Source organism: Puntigrus tetrazona, chromosome 20 (genome assembly GCF_018831695.1).
Source record: "Puntigrus tetrazona isolate hp1 chromosome 20, ASM1883169v1, whole genome shotgun sequence".
NCBI classification, from domain to species: domain Eukaryota; kingdom Metazoa; phylum Chordata; class Actinopteri; order Cypriniformes; family Cyprinidae; genus Puntigrus; species Puntigrus tetrazona.
In genome coordinates, this window is record NC_056718.1 from 13560369 (window position 1) to 13575164 (window position 14796).

The window sequence follows — 14796 nt, forward strand, 5'->3', positions numbered from 1 at the left end:
ATGTAGAGTGCCAGTTCTGTGCTGGGTTATCCTGACCAGGCTAACTTTTACAAAAACAATCCTGATAAGATCCTGCAAAGAAAGCAGGGTTTTGCACCGAACCGGACCACTTTCACCTCTGTGAGAATTGTGTTCATAGTGTTCATTAAGGGTATCTGAAGGTTAGTGATTAAAGACAGTAGATAGCACAGGATTTTAGGACAGAGCCATTGATCTGGGAGGAGCGGGACAGGCCCTGGACTGACATTTCCTCTCATTGTTGCTTTGTGCTGTGGAGTGCAGATATCAACTGTTGCCAAACACAGGACTGAAGTATGCATTACACTTTATTTTCAGCCTATTGTATATTTAAGATTCTCTATGCCAAAAACTTGCCTAGTTCATGTTTGGGAATATTTAACTTAGTTTAATTTGAAATGTTATTGTATTCATATTAAAAAGTACACACACACACACACACACACACACACACACACACACACACACATATATACACATATATGCTTGTGTGTATACTATACTGTAGTGCAGTGTATAATAATTTTGTGCATAAAATATATTCTTTTTGTATTTTGTGATTCATGGCTGCTCCACTAACCTGTCCTGTCCTGTCCTTTGTTGCATTTCATATAAATCTTATTTTAAATAACATTTAGTATTTCAAAATAATATACATTCAAATATTCTTTTGTAATTTTTAAAATGTAGTTTAATACACATTGTATAATATATTACATTAGCGTTTTCTTCTTCTTTCTTTCTAATTCTGTGATTTATGGCTGCTGTAACTCCTATCCTATCCTCTCCTACCCTATCCTATTCTATCCTATCCTGTCCATCTTCTCTTGATGAACAGCAGATGGCTCTGTTACTCTTTAGAAAACATGTTGCAGCATAACAGCACTGCAGGCTGAATTTAGATGTTGTCTGATTTGCATTTCAAATAATTCCCTGGACATCAGCATTCTTGATCTAATTTGCTAATTGGTTTGTTTGTTTGCTTGTCAGCATGAAACCCACTCTTTCTCCCTTATCTACTCCCAGGAAAACATTTAGCAAAATGTTAATGTTTGTCGCCTAATGGGGTCTTCCGAACGACGTACGTTACATAGGCTTCACGGTGACTCTTTGAAGAAGGTGCGTGAACGAGAATGACATAAGATCCTCTGCGCATAAGGACTTGTGTCAGTAACTTCACACTGTGCTCTCTCTCTCACATTCATCTGCAGTGACTGTGTAGAGGTCATTGCTAAGCATCGTTCTTTGAAAACCAGCAGACTCAGCAGAGTGGTCTCTGAATCCCGAGCCTAATGCTCTAGTCAGGCATTTCACTTTGCGCTTTTTCCTATAACACGCATGTGTGTGATTGAACCGGTAATGGAAGTGAAAAGCATAACGGCGTGTCTCTGGCACGAGAGTTTTAACTGCCCCTCTTGAATTTCACTTAACGGAGTCCCATGTTTGAGACATGCCGTATTCCAACATCTTTCGCATTTTCCATCAGTGAAAGCTCAGACATGTAACATGTTTTAATCAAATCGCTTTGAGTAATGTCGTCTGGCACTGCTAAAGTAACACACTCACAAACAGCAGCACTCGACTTGGCCCTCACTATTGGACTGCACTTGAGATCTGCACTCTGATTGGACACAAGGTGGCAGTGAAAACTTATGCTGATGCCTACAGTAGAGAGTGAGAGGCAGAAAGAGAGAGAGTGCAAAGGGAAGAGGCTGCTTCCTGCAGAAGCCACAGAACTTCAAGGGGAGGAAAGAAATCGTATGTTTGGATGACATGCGCCGATTGAAAACAATTCCTCTTTTTCATGTAGACTTCAGCTGATCCTGGATCGCCGGAGAAATTTCGGGTGGAGCCGCATCCGATGACCTGCATCAGCACCACTGACTTCAAATCAGTGGAATGGCATCTGCTCAGCGCTATGGCCGTTCAGACCGGGAGATTGCCAATGAGATGCAGAGGCTGCAGGGTAGGTGCTTACGCATGCTTTCTCTTAAAGGTGACCTCGCCACTGTGAAGGATGACACAGCATATACGTACTCAAGATGTCGTTTTCTTTAAAGGCTGTGATGACTTCTGTATGGATTCTGGCTTGGATTGTAGTGTGCGTGCATGTTTTGTTTGACGTCTGCATCTGTGAATCAGTAGGTTTCTGCTAGTGTTTTTTGGCTGCCCGGGGGTCAGTACAGTACGTCTCTCTGCAGCTGTGTGTTGTGAGACATGTGATGCAATTGCCAGGATTCTCACAGCCGCATGCAAAGTTTTACGCATGGTTTCCGATTGATGCTTTGCAGTGCTTATGACGTCTCCTGTTGCAAAATCATCCTTGGGGAGACTTGAGAAGAGTTTGTTTGTGTCTCATTTTTCAGAAGTTTAAAGCATTTAAAATATAGATACTCTTTAGAAAGCCAGTGCATCTTCGGTCAGTTTGTTATTGACCTGGATTGTAGTGGTCGTGTGCCCTTTGTGTGGACCGTTTTTAAGATTGAATCAGAGGCAGAGAGAGAGTGTATGAATGGAGAAATGAGATTAGGATGAAGAATTGCCCAGAGAGAGAGACAGCAGGAAGGGTTTAGCAGCAGAAGAGCTGACTGTGGAAGTTTATTCTGCAATAGACAAGGTACAGTGTTTCACCTCTAAAGTAAATCACAGTGATTATGAAATGCTCTGTCATAGCATTTCATAACGTTCATAGAGTAATGGTATAATAACAAAATTCCAATTATCATTGTTTAATTAATCTCATGTTGTTCCAAATATGTGCAACTTTTTCTGTAGAACACACACTGAGAGATTTTGGAGATGTGGATTTTTTTCCTGCAATAAGGATAAATAGGGATAGAAGAGTTATGTAAGTACTATAAAAGTATTATAAAAGTGATCCAAATGACTCATTAAGCGTATTTTGTCTGAAGACATTAGACCACTTTGTGTGATTAGTAAGTTGTTCGCATTCAGACAGTCAAACATTTGCTACAAGCCAACTGTTTAGTATATATTCAGTTCATAAATAAGTTATTTCAGGTCTTTTTTATTAATTTTTTTTGTATTATTTATGTACTGTTATAATATTTATTATAAAACTTTAAAGTAACTTTGAATTAATTGCAATTTTAGTAATTTTACGGTTTGGAATTACATGAGGGTGAGTAATTAATGACAGAATTAGCATTTTTGGTCTATCACTTTTAACTCTCTGATTGATTGAGTGATCTGATTGTAGTGTTTTCAAGTTAAAAGCTCAAAAGTAAAAAAAATTTTCACAGAAGAAAAGGTATATGAAAATAACGACTATTGAATTTTTTGAGTTTAGGTCAACTGTCCCTTTAAGAACTTTCTGTTGTACTTGTAGGTATAAACTACCATATTATTACCATTATATAATTTTTTAACCACTTTTTATTACTACATAATATGCTTGTCTTCGCCTTCATATCCAGAGTGACAAAACTGATAAGTGTTTTACTCATTATCGGTCTGACTATGATCTTGATCATCTGCAGTTTAACTGTAGCACTGTTGCACACTATACTGTATTTTCTGTAGGTAACATGTTGGAGGTTTAAGCTTTGGTCGCCCTAGAAACCAGAAGTAGAGCAGTGTGTTGAGTGTCAGACTAGATTGATGGCGTGTAAAGATGCTTGTGGGGGGAATGAAACATGCGATGCTAAGTATGTTATTCGGCATGCCATTACTTTCTTACGCCTCATTGGTCGCAAAATTAAGGCAGAGCAGGAAACAGCCCTAATGACATGCTCGTGTGTGTGTGTGTGTTCATGACTAATATGAAACAGCAGTGGTAAAGCTGTCACATCATGATACTGCTTTAAGAAAAAAATGGTCGCCTCTTTAAAGTAGTTTACATATATAACAATCATATATTTATCATATTTGACTCCACAAACAGTAAGACATCAGCTACTTTGAACTGAAAAAGTTCAATACACAACACTGTATGTGTGAAGATTGGGTAGCCGTAGAGGAGAAACCCCTATTTGTTTGTCTGAATATGAAGATCAAATGTAATGTAGCCTATACATAATCCATTTTTCTTGTCTTGCATTTTTATGCATAAATGTAACATTCAACATTAATTTTGCACTTGAGTTGAGTTTTCCCTCTCCTCCTGAGTGAGCAGATTAGAGTTGCTAATCAGACCAATTTGATCCCCTGCTTTGATCAGATTAGATTACCATTTCTGTGTGTGCAAGTGTGACGCTGAGAGCTTCCCTTCCTGCCTTAAACAAAGAGCTCATCAGCAGCAATATTCATTGGGATCAAAACATTTTAAAGCATCATTTAAATTTCCTGCTTTATTTCTGAAAATAGAGAAGGAAAGTCTGGCTAATGAGCACCTGTTTTGGTAATGGGAGAGCATGCAGGCGCTGAACACTTACACACGGGCCACATTAGATATCCTTAAGATCTTGTTTATTCTTATTAATCATAGCATGTCATGGATTTAGTTAGAATAAGGTGTACTGACAAAGAATGAAGGTAATAAAAACCGATTAATTAATTATTTTTTTACCTCTGCTGCAATATTAATAGACATTTAAATATCTATATATAATATAAACATATATTCATTCATATAAATTGCTATAAGACATTTGCACATGCTTATATTCAAATGAGCCCATATTTAACAGTAACTAGCACATATAATGTCTATGCATTGTTTCTTTCTTTGTCCTCTTTTTTTTTTGGATACAGTACCTCACATCCAAACATTGGCAGGTTGTTAAAATAACAGCAATTAGTGGCACCATATGGCAGAAAACAGCAAGTCTGCTTTGAAGCCCTCCCAGGCTAAAAATCTTTCCATATGCTAAGGAATTTTGCTATTTATTATCTCTCGTTATCCAGACAGAAACGCCTCTTCTCTGCATACATCCTATATTTCTGTGTTTTTAGTGGTCATCGTGTAGGCGGTCATAAGACCACTTCTCCGTCTACCTGCTGGTGGGTTTAAATGAGCTTCACGTGTATCTGGGGAATGGGTCACACTCTCCTGCATTTGTTTGTTTTTTTTTCTTCTCTGTGATTGATGTGTGCAGCGATGGAGGAAGTTAGTTTGGAACTGTAGTTAACTGTACAAATTAGTGTGTAGTTACCTACAGTCAAGGGTCTCTGAAAATATAGTTACTTTGCACTGTTGTTGTTACTGGAAAAGTCACAAACTGCCATCCATCCATCCATCCATCCATCCATCCATCTATCTATCCATATATCCATATATCCATCTATCCATCTATCCATCTATCTATCTATCTATCTATCTATCTATCTATCTATCTATCTATCTATCTATCTATCTATCTATCTATCTATCTATCTATCTATCTATCTGTCCGTCTGTTTCTCTTTCTGTTTTTCTTTGTATAGCTGTTTTTCTCTATTTGTGTCTGTATGTCTCTTTTTCTGTCTGTCTGTCTGTCTGTCTGTCTCTTTATGTATGTGTCTATCTGTCTTGTCTGTTTCTCTTTCAAATACCACAGCAATAGATTTATGAAATCTATGAATATCTTTGATCTTCTGTTTTTGAAATTGTCTTAATTTTGCATTATAGGACTGCACTGGAACTGAGAACCATTGCCTTAACTTGTTGGGTCTAGTCAGGTTTTTTGCTCATAGTAACTTTTATTTTTATAATAACATGCTTTTTAAGCTTTTTGAAAGCTCCAGATATTATTTGTGGTAAAGAGCAACCAGCACATTCTTCCGAATTTCTCCTTTTGTGTTCCACAGAAGAAAAAGTCACACGAGGAACAGTGACAGTGGGTACATGACAATGTTAAGTGCTCTTCCAGCTGAACTGCACTTCTAAAATACTGCATTCTCCACATGCACAGACTAAGACATAATGAGGAGGTCATCTCATGTGCTCCAGCTCTCTCTCTTTATGTCTACTCACACCACTACTGGCACAGTGCCACACATAAATGGAGCAGGACAGAAAGAGAGGGAGAGAAATGGGTCAGTTTTGGCACTCTGCCACAATGGCTGTGTAATGATGTGCCAGATATGGCAGAGACCGGCCCATTCTCCACTGACCAACATGAGCACAGACGGTCACCTTGAACGCCACGGAGCTGTGAGCTCCTATGGATGCAGTCCTACTCCATCAGTGTCTCCCTCATCTCTCTCTCTCTCTTTCTCTCTCTCTGTTTCACCACACAGACTCAGCATTCTGTTTTACCCCTGAGCTGCACAAAGACGTAATACAATAGAGGTGGAAACACAAAACAAGGTGCTGTAGGTCAGCAAAGTACAAAACAGATGCTGTGTGCAATAAAATTAAAGACATAGATCACCCCAAAATGTATTTTTGTCCATACGTTCTCATCCTCATATTGTTCCAAAAGTCTATTCCGCGGAGCATAAAAGGAATTCTTTCTGAGGAATGTGCCAGTAGCTATTTTCCTACGCAAGTGCAATGTATGTGGACTGAAGCTTTCATTTGAAAATAAATGATGAATGTTTCTATGCAAAAAAATTGACATGGTTAAGAATATTGTCGTTTTTTTTTTTTTTTTTTTTATTATGTTAATAATATACATTAGGCATCTGGTCTCTACTGTTCTTTTTTTTTTAAGCTTGCAGGAAGCTGTTGTTACTAATGACATTGTGATCTTGACTCAGCTTCCAGTCCGAGTGATGGATCACAATCACTGAAGCATCACCATACAATACAAAGACCACCGATGTCCATTAGACATGAGTACATGATGATACTGTGTTCTGTTAAAAAAAAAAAACAGTCTAACTAGAGCCAGAGGCTTTCTGTGGTCAAGTGTGAATTAACATCTGTATGAGATCTAAAAAAAAAAATCTAATTTTGATGTTTAGAGTAATTTCTGGCAACACAAAAATAATTGTGTGGGAGCGGGCTGTTAAGTACGAGAGTCATAATAAAAAGGTATTTTTTAAAGCAGTGTATACTATTCTTAATGTATAGCTAAAATGCATTATATTGATTAATAACACCAATAATCCAATAAATACATGCGTAATGTTAGGAAATATTTCACTTTCATGCTGTTATTTTGAACCTTCAAAGAATCCTAAAAAAAGGTTTTCACCAAATATTAAGCATCACAACTCTTTGTATTGATAATAATAGAAATGTTCTTGTGATCCAAATCGGAACAACAGCATATATTTCTGTAAGATGATGCGACCCCGAAGATCGTAGTAATGCCGGTGAAAATTCTGCTTTACCATCACAGGAATGTATTATATTTATAAAATATTCAATCAGAAAATACTATTATATAATAATAATATTTCACAGTATTTATGGTTTTGGTGAAATAAATGCAGTAGTGAGCATAAGATGCTTCCTTCTTTCAAATACCTTAAATGGCTGTTACTGACTCAAACATTTAAATGTTATGGGCTAGTGATAGCTTGTTTTAGGTTCAAGGGCACTCCTAAGTGTTCTCTTTGCAGCCGCTATGGGTTATAGCCGTTCTGGGACAAGAGACTGATTGCCCATGATGGTGATATTGCATTGGCACTTGTGTGTGACATTAACTGATTAGATGTGTTATTAGATTGCGCTTAACTTCTCATTTAGCTAGTAGAAACAGCCGTGACACTCACAATAGCCTGCAGACGGAGCAAGAATCCTCGTAATACGTGAATGTCTTATCTTTCAGGAGCAGGTTGACCTTGGCTGCTTTATTCAGCCAGTATCAAACCTGGTCACTAAAAGCCAATGTGACACTTTGCCTCTAGCAAGCTGTGTGAAATACTGAAGGTCAGCTGGGCATCAGTATTTCACACACCTTCTGAAGTAGATCAGATTTGCACAGTTGCCTGATTTGTGGCATGTGAGTACACCTTTGATTGCTTCAGTGTAATCTAAGACAGAACGTGGGCTCCTTCGATAACCTGAGTATGCTAATCCTGAGCCTCTATACTTAATCAGTGTGTCTGAATTGCATTGTAATGCAGACCATGTACAATAAGACTGAATGATTTTCCATGTGAGTAGTATATTTGGGGATGGTTCAGAATTTCTCAAAGTGGATGAAAAGCTTAGACTGTCTGACCTACTTCTGTCCTGTTCCTGACCACAACATCATTTCATTACACAAGCCAACAGGAGATCTTTTAATACTCTTCAGATAGCATGATTGGCATCCGCTGAGAGCTAGTGGCCACTAAAGCACTGTAGCACATCTTTCTTTCTTTCTTTTTTTCTATTTTTTGTTCATTTATTTGTTTGTATTTTTATTTCATTTTATTTAATAATTTGTAACTTTATTTTAAATATTATATATATATCGATTTATATATATATATATATATATATATATATATATATATATATATATATATATATATATATATATATATATATATATATATTTTTTTTTTAACAATCAGATGAGTGAATAAAAACATATGAACCGAATAAAGTACATTTGCTAAGCCTTGAAAAAGTGATTGACTTTTGAAGTGATTTTTTTTTTATTTCACTGAATACGTCTAGACACTGTCCAAATTTTAGGTGTATTGTGTACACATCTGTCTTGTCAAGAGCACAAATTGTCTGAAACCACAGGAGAGGAAGTTCCCGTTATAATAATCATCCTGAGTTATTCATAAAATCATTTGTGTCTTTGGACTGTAATTAGTAATGCTAATTTGGCAGCATTAGGGATTGGAGCTGATGTAGAATTATTCACATTTGAAAGATTCACATGTCTGAATGAATAAGCATTAGACGCTCTCAAGACTTCTGTTTTCAATAAGAGTGAAGCGCTAATACCGGTCAGAGATAAAAAAAAAAATAATGGCCATATGTGTAGAAAGAGGTGTTGGTGTAGTGATGTGTGGAATTGGACATTAATGGAAAAAAAGACTTGCAGCACATGTGAAGGAATAGAAGAGTTTAGGGTTAGGGGAAGGTTATAGTTAATATAAATAAGATATATTCAAAACATTATTAAAAAGGTGATTCCTGTACAAGTAGGTGTATTAGGAGTCAAGTTGAGATACACAAAAGTATTTTTGAAATTTGTGATTGTAAGTGTGGTAAGGGGTTGCGTGAAATTCAGAATTAAACTCTTGTTTGAGTCGTTGTTTTGAAATTTGAGTGGAATTTTTTTCAGTTAACACAATTTACAGGAAGTGGAGTGTAATTAAATGTAAGTCTTATAAACAATGATCATTTGACTTTTGAAATGAAAGTTTTTCATTTCTGTTAATTTGAATTAAAACGGTTCTGTTCAAATGAAAAAAAATACATGTTCAGTTAGATGCAATAGTGCACATCTGGTTTAAGACGCACAGGTTTTCTTGCGTCAATGAATATGTGTACATTCATAAATAACAAAAAAGAAAATTAATTGCCAAGCATAGAATAAAACTCTTGGGAAATCATCAGGTACAGAGTGCTACATTTACAGTTAGTGAGGCTAACCATAGCTTCAACAACAATATAATAAATATAGTATGTTTGAATTCTTAAATACACCACTAGATGGTGTAGTGTCTTTCTTTCTTTCTTTCTTTCTTTCTTTCTTTCTTTCTGTCTTTCTTTCTTTCTTTCTTTCTTTCTTTCTTTCTTTCTTTCTTTCTTTTCTTTCTTTCTTTCTTTCTTTCTTTCTTTCTGTAACTGGAGACCTGTCCTTTTTCGAGCGTTAGAGGGGGAGACCCCTGAGGTTAGTTGGTTAGCCTCAGGTCTTAGGCACGCTAACCCAGCATCTGTTTGTACTCTAACCTCTGCAGATCTTTAGTCCAGAATAGCCCTCAGCCTTCACACAACCTTCTTTTAATAACTCAAAATCCCATGTTGAAAAGGATTGCCTTCCAAAACGCTGTCTTTTGTCTTTCTCATGTGGAACGTTCTTTAGCTGATAGGGGCTCCTATATCATCACCTCCAAATGTGACTTGGCTGTATAGTATATAAATATGGATAGATATCTTTTACTGTAGGTTTTACTGTATTAAAATATGTTATTCTTTTGTTTCAAAGGAGTGATGATGAGTCTTTTGCTCAGTGCAGTATCCAGATTGTAGTTCAGGACCATGGACAGAGACTAGCCACGTCCACAGCGAAGCATTGCTGGCTCCTCATATATAAATATTTATGTACAGTACAATAAATACACACACACACACTATATATATATATATATATATATATATATATATATATATATATATATATATATATATATATATATATATATATATATATATATATATATATATATATCAATTCCTTACCAAGTCCAGTCTTCTGTCAGCAGAGAACATTATCCACTAAAAATATATAAATACATGTAGCAGATCACACATATACTGACATGTTTACTGCTTTATTCTAAATTTTATAGTAAGTATTTAAAACAATACACCTATACCTGTCAGGGAAAGATTTTCATTAAAGATTTTGCAGGCCAGATTTAAGGCTTGAGAATTTGAAGATAACTGAAGACTGATAGCATATGACAGGAGCCATTTGATATTAATGACTTCCATCATTAAAAACCCTTTTGGGAAGAGACGAATAAAGGAGAAAATTATACCCATGATTAATGAAACTATCATAATTTTAGAGATTATCCTTTTCCCCAGGCTTTTCATTTTCTCTTATCTTTATTTTCAAAACCTGCAACAATGGCGTAGGGCTAGTATTCACTCTTCTATAAAACATTTCTTTCATGCGTCTCAAGCCAAAATGCAACCCGTACTTCATTCTGAAATATTAATTTCATATGTATTACAATTCCAGCAATACAGCTTGTTTGTTTAAAGCACAACGTGACAATAAAGGCCCCGTTGCATCTCAATAATGCATCTAGCAGTGGAGGGCTGTTTGTTTTGTTAGACTGTTCTAGTAGCTTTATAAAGCCGCTGGGAGCGCTAAATCAGATCGAGCAGTGTTTTCAGGCAAAGTTAATCAGCTCAGGCCAGCGGCTTTTCCTAAACCCTAGAATCCAATACATTTAGAGGGAGGAGAGAGAGAATTCAGCTGATCTTGGGGAATTTCAGTGCCGAGCACGTCCTGCCCGGTTCGGTCTTTAAAGACAGTGCGTACAGGCTGTGTGACTCACAACACATACACACACACCACTCCCCCTCCCGTCATACGCTCAGATCTGTGATGACGTCACACATTCCCATACAAACGATTGGCTGGAGGCGCGAGAGCAATCATTCCTGCAGAGAGAGTAAAGACAGAGGGATGTTGAGACCGGTGCGGCACACATGCACACGTTCCCACTTTCTTCTATTGCGTTGGAAGGACATGGACAGATTTTGATTCTGATCATTTATATGATGATATAGGGAACCTAAAGAAGAGGTGCATGAAGGTCTTCCTCTGTGTTGACGAGCAACATCAAAAGCTCCTCAAGAGGAAGGTCAGGAGTTGTTGACCTTTGACCATCACGGGTGGATGTGCTCTTCATGAACTTAGGATCACAAAGACATTCTAGGAATGGACGTGAAGGGCAAGGTGCCAAGACGATGGGAGGATATAGCTGCCAAAAAGAATTCTGGCACATCCCTCAACTTAGTGCAAGGGGTTTCTCGACACCTGCGTGGTAAGAGACTGGCAGACTTGTTTACGAATGCATCTGGTGTCAATGATGGACGTGTGCACATTTTATATGCAGTGTCAGATTTGACAGCATATCTGACTCTTCTATGCAGTGAAAAGCATTTTACACTCTTAGTTAACAATTAATTACAGAGAGACAGATTTAATTAATAGAAAGACTGAAATAGCATCCATGTAAAGTGTACTCCAGTGATCAATGTTTTATTTATAACTTCAATTTTTGGCAATGACAGTGATCTCAGCTGGTTCCTGGATGTGCTGTGGATCATTTCTGACTGTGTGAGAGAGAGTCAAGGAAGTGTTGATTAATCATGGTTGTTTTGGAAATTTAATTAGGAATTTGAAAAAAGATGCCTGTTTATAATTACATTGGTGCAGTGTTTTGTGGGTGTATATGTGTTAAATGCACATACAGTGAGTTTGCATCTGTGTTTCCCGCTCAAAGTCACCCTGTCCTTATGATGGTGAGCTGAGCACACTATCTCTCTCTCTCTCACATACACACGCACACACATGCACACACACACACACCAGTACACACCAATGCAGCTGCAAATCTTTTTTGCTCTGTCCATCTATCATACTCCTCTTCTCATCAATATTTGATTGCTTTAGCTCCGAAACAGACTTGATCGAACTATTAATTCACAAAATACTAGATTTTAGGCACAAATGACAGTGGCACATGTGGTCTGCATTATTCATGAGCTTAGTCCCACACACACACACACACACACACACACAGACGGTGCGTGACATAGTGACCGGCTTCAGTGTAATCCATCAGACAATGCTTTCATTAAAGATGTTGGCTCTGCATCAGTTGTCATCTCTTGCTGATATAACTGTTAGGAGAAAGGATATTACTGTCACCTTGCAGTTCAAAATCGGAGCAGGATCTTTTGTTTTCTGATTGACATGTTTACGCTGTTTTCATTTGCTTATAGGATGGAGTAGGAAATATTATTGTAAACGAACTTGTGAAAATTTGTGTAAACCATTACCTAGTTTAAATATGTTGCTTATGTGAGAATCAAAAAGGTTATTTATATTTAGTGTTTGCGATTAAAATGTAAGTAATTTATTTAGCAGTGCACTCTATAGCCAATGACTAAATATGTGTAAAAGTGTAAATATCAAAAAAACTATTTAAGACATGATCATTGTATTTTGAAAGAAAATATTTAAACGATCAGTCAAATAAAAAGGAAATGGTTTTTAATTGTGATTCTTAATGGGTCACGTGGTAGTATCTCATGTTTTATAGGATTTAGGATCAGCTGTGTTACTCAGGATTCTGGTTTTGTGTTTCTGTGTTTTGTCTTTCCTTTAGATGAGCAGGAAGCTGTGCAGAAGCGGACCTTTACAAAATGGATCAACTCTCATCTATCAAAGGTGAGCCGAGTCATGTGCGAGATTTCTGAATCAACATGCATCCATTCATCTGTGAGAGAAAAAAAGCATCTGAAGCCTCTTATAGCCACTTCTCTCAGAAGTGCAGTTTTAATCTGTCACAAGACTGGTGGCACCAGTCCAGGTCCGACGTGAACATACATTTTAATCTCCTCTTTAAGTTACTGTGCCTCATTCTACCAGGGTACAGTGAGTCTGCTGACAGGATTTACCTATAGACAACTGTGCAACAGCATTATGTAAGGAAATAAAATGCTATGTCACAGTCTTGTGTAATATTGTACTTACGATAAATCTGCTTTTTGGACTTAACAGAATAGGAATGCACAGGTTATGATAATACAGTATAATACACTATTGTAACCCAACTTTTTCTTTGTAAGAAAGGGGTTGTTAAAATTAGCAAATTGGTTCCACTTTATTTTGATATTCCACTATAGGTTTAGGGTTAGTAGAATAAGCGGATATGCAAAGTTACGGAACCAATCAAAATAAAGTCTGCTAAAACTTTAAAGACTCCTAGTTGACATGTAGTTGCAAAATTGCTTACTGAATGTGAATGTAAAGTGGACTATCAAAATAAAGTTTAACCCAATATTTATTTTTTTGTAATCCGCATTTTGCTCTGTCAGTTGATCTTAACTTATATTGAACCCAAAATATTCTGTTAAATCATGTGAATGTCTATTATCACAATGGGGAACATTATTAAAAGCTTACCCATCGACAGGTGATGGTATAAATTTGCATGACAAACGGGACACAAGCATTTGGCCCTTTGATATGCGTGTAATAATAGCTTGATGGCTTATTGATTTGTGTGTAAAGAGTGACTGGTCAAGCCATTTTTTTAATTAGCCGCCACTCCAGATAATTCCAGTATGATCACCAAGACCTGACTTGGCTAATCTTCTGTGACGAGGAGCAGGAAATTCACTTGAAATATCAATCTGTGGGGAATGCGTCTTGACGTGGCATTTTGTATTAGGTTGCACATCAGCGCCCCTCCAGCGTAAAATGTTATCCACCGAAGACTTGACGTTTGTACACTCCCTAGCCTTTATTTATTTATCTGTTTGCTCATTACCATCTGTCATGGACATATTGGACCTGTCAGTTAGAGTTGGCAGTGAGATTCACAGCATCAGTGTGTTTCAAGATGACAGTATTATGAATTAGTCTTTGATTATTTCTCTGACAGGAATCCTCAAGTTTGGCGTTTCCACTTCTATTTGAACAGCTACTGCACAGATAGATGCTTTCTGGTGTATAAACACTCTACAGATTTTAAAGCATATTTAAGTTTAGCCTTTGTCTTTGCTGTAGAAGAACAGCATTTATTCAAAATAGAAAGCTTTTCTAACAATGTCTTTACTATCACTTTTTTACATAAATTTAGCACATTCTTGCTGAATAAAAGTATAATTTTTTGAAACAATTTTTTTAATTAAACAAACAATGTTTAATTTTTGTTTATCAATGAATTCCTGCAAATAAATAAATAAAAAATAAATTGTGATAGTTTATTAAAGAAAAAAATGTAATCTGGACCAGATCAAGATTTTGCTTTCAGTGAACTGCTTTAACGAGAAACGGAGAAGAAAATAAAACCTCGCCGTATATTAACTTGGACCTGCAGTCCTATTGTATGAAAGAGATGCGACATGATCCTATTGCTTCAATAGACATGAGACTTATTTCATAAAATGTGTGCAGGAAGGACAAAAATGGAGATCATCTAATTAAAATTGCAAATAGAGAACTATTTGAACTGCTTCTACAT

General features: G+C 36.7%; 1 protein-coding gene across 1 annotated transcript in view; it reads left to right on the plus strand.

Annotated features, from left to right (window-relative positions):
• The first annotated feature begins 11477 nt into the window (after positions 1–11477).
• syne1a (spectrin repeat containing, nuclear envelope 1a) overlaps positions 11478–14796 on the plus strand; it is a 99430-nt gene continuing 96111 nt past the window's right edge. The window contains exons 1-2 of the mRNA XM_043219862.1: positions 11478–11583; positions 12934–12995. Of these exons, the coding sequence (XP_043075797.1) occupies positions 11478–11583; positions 12934–12995 (168 nt within the window). The remainder of the gene's footprint in view (positions 11584–12933; positions 12996–14796) is intronic.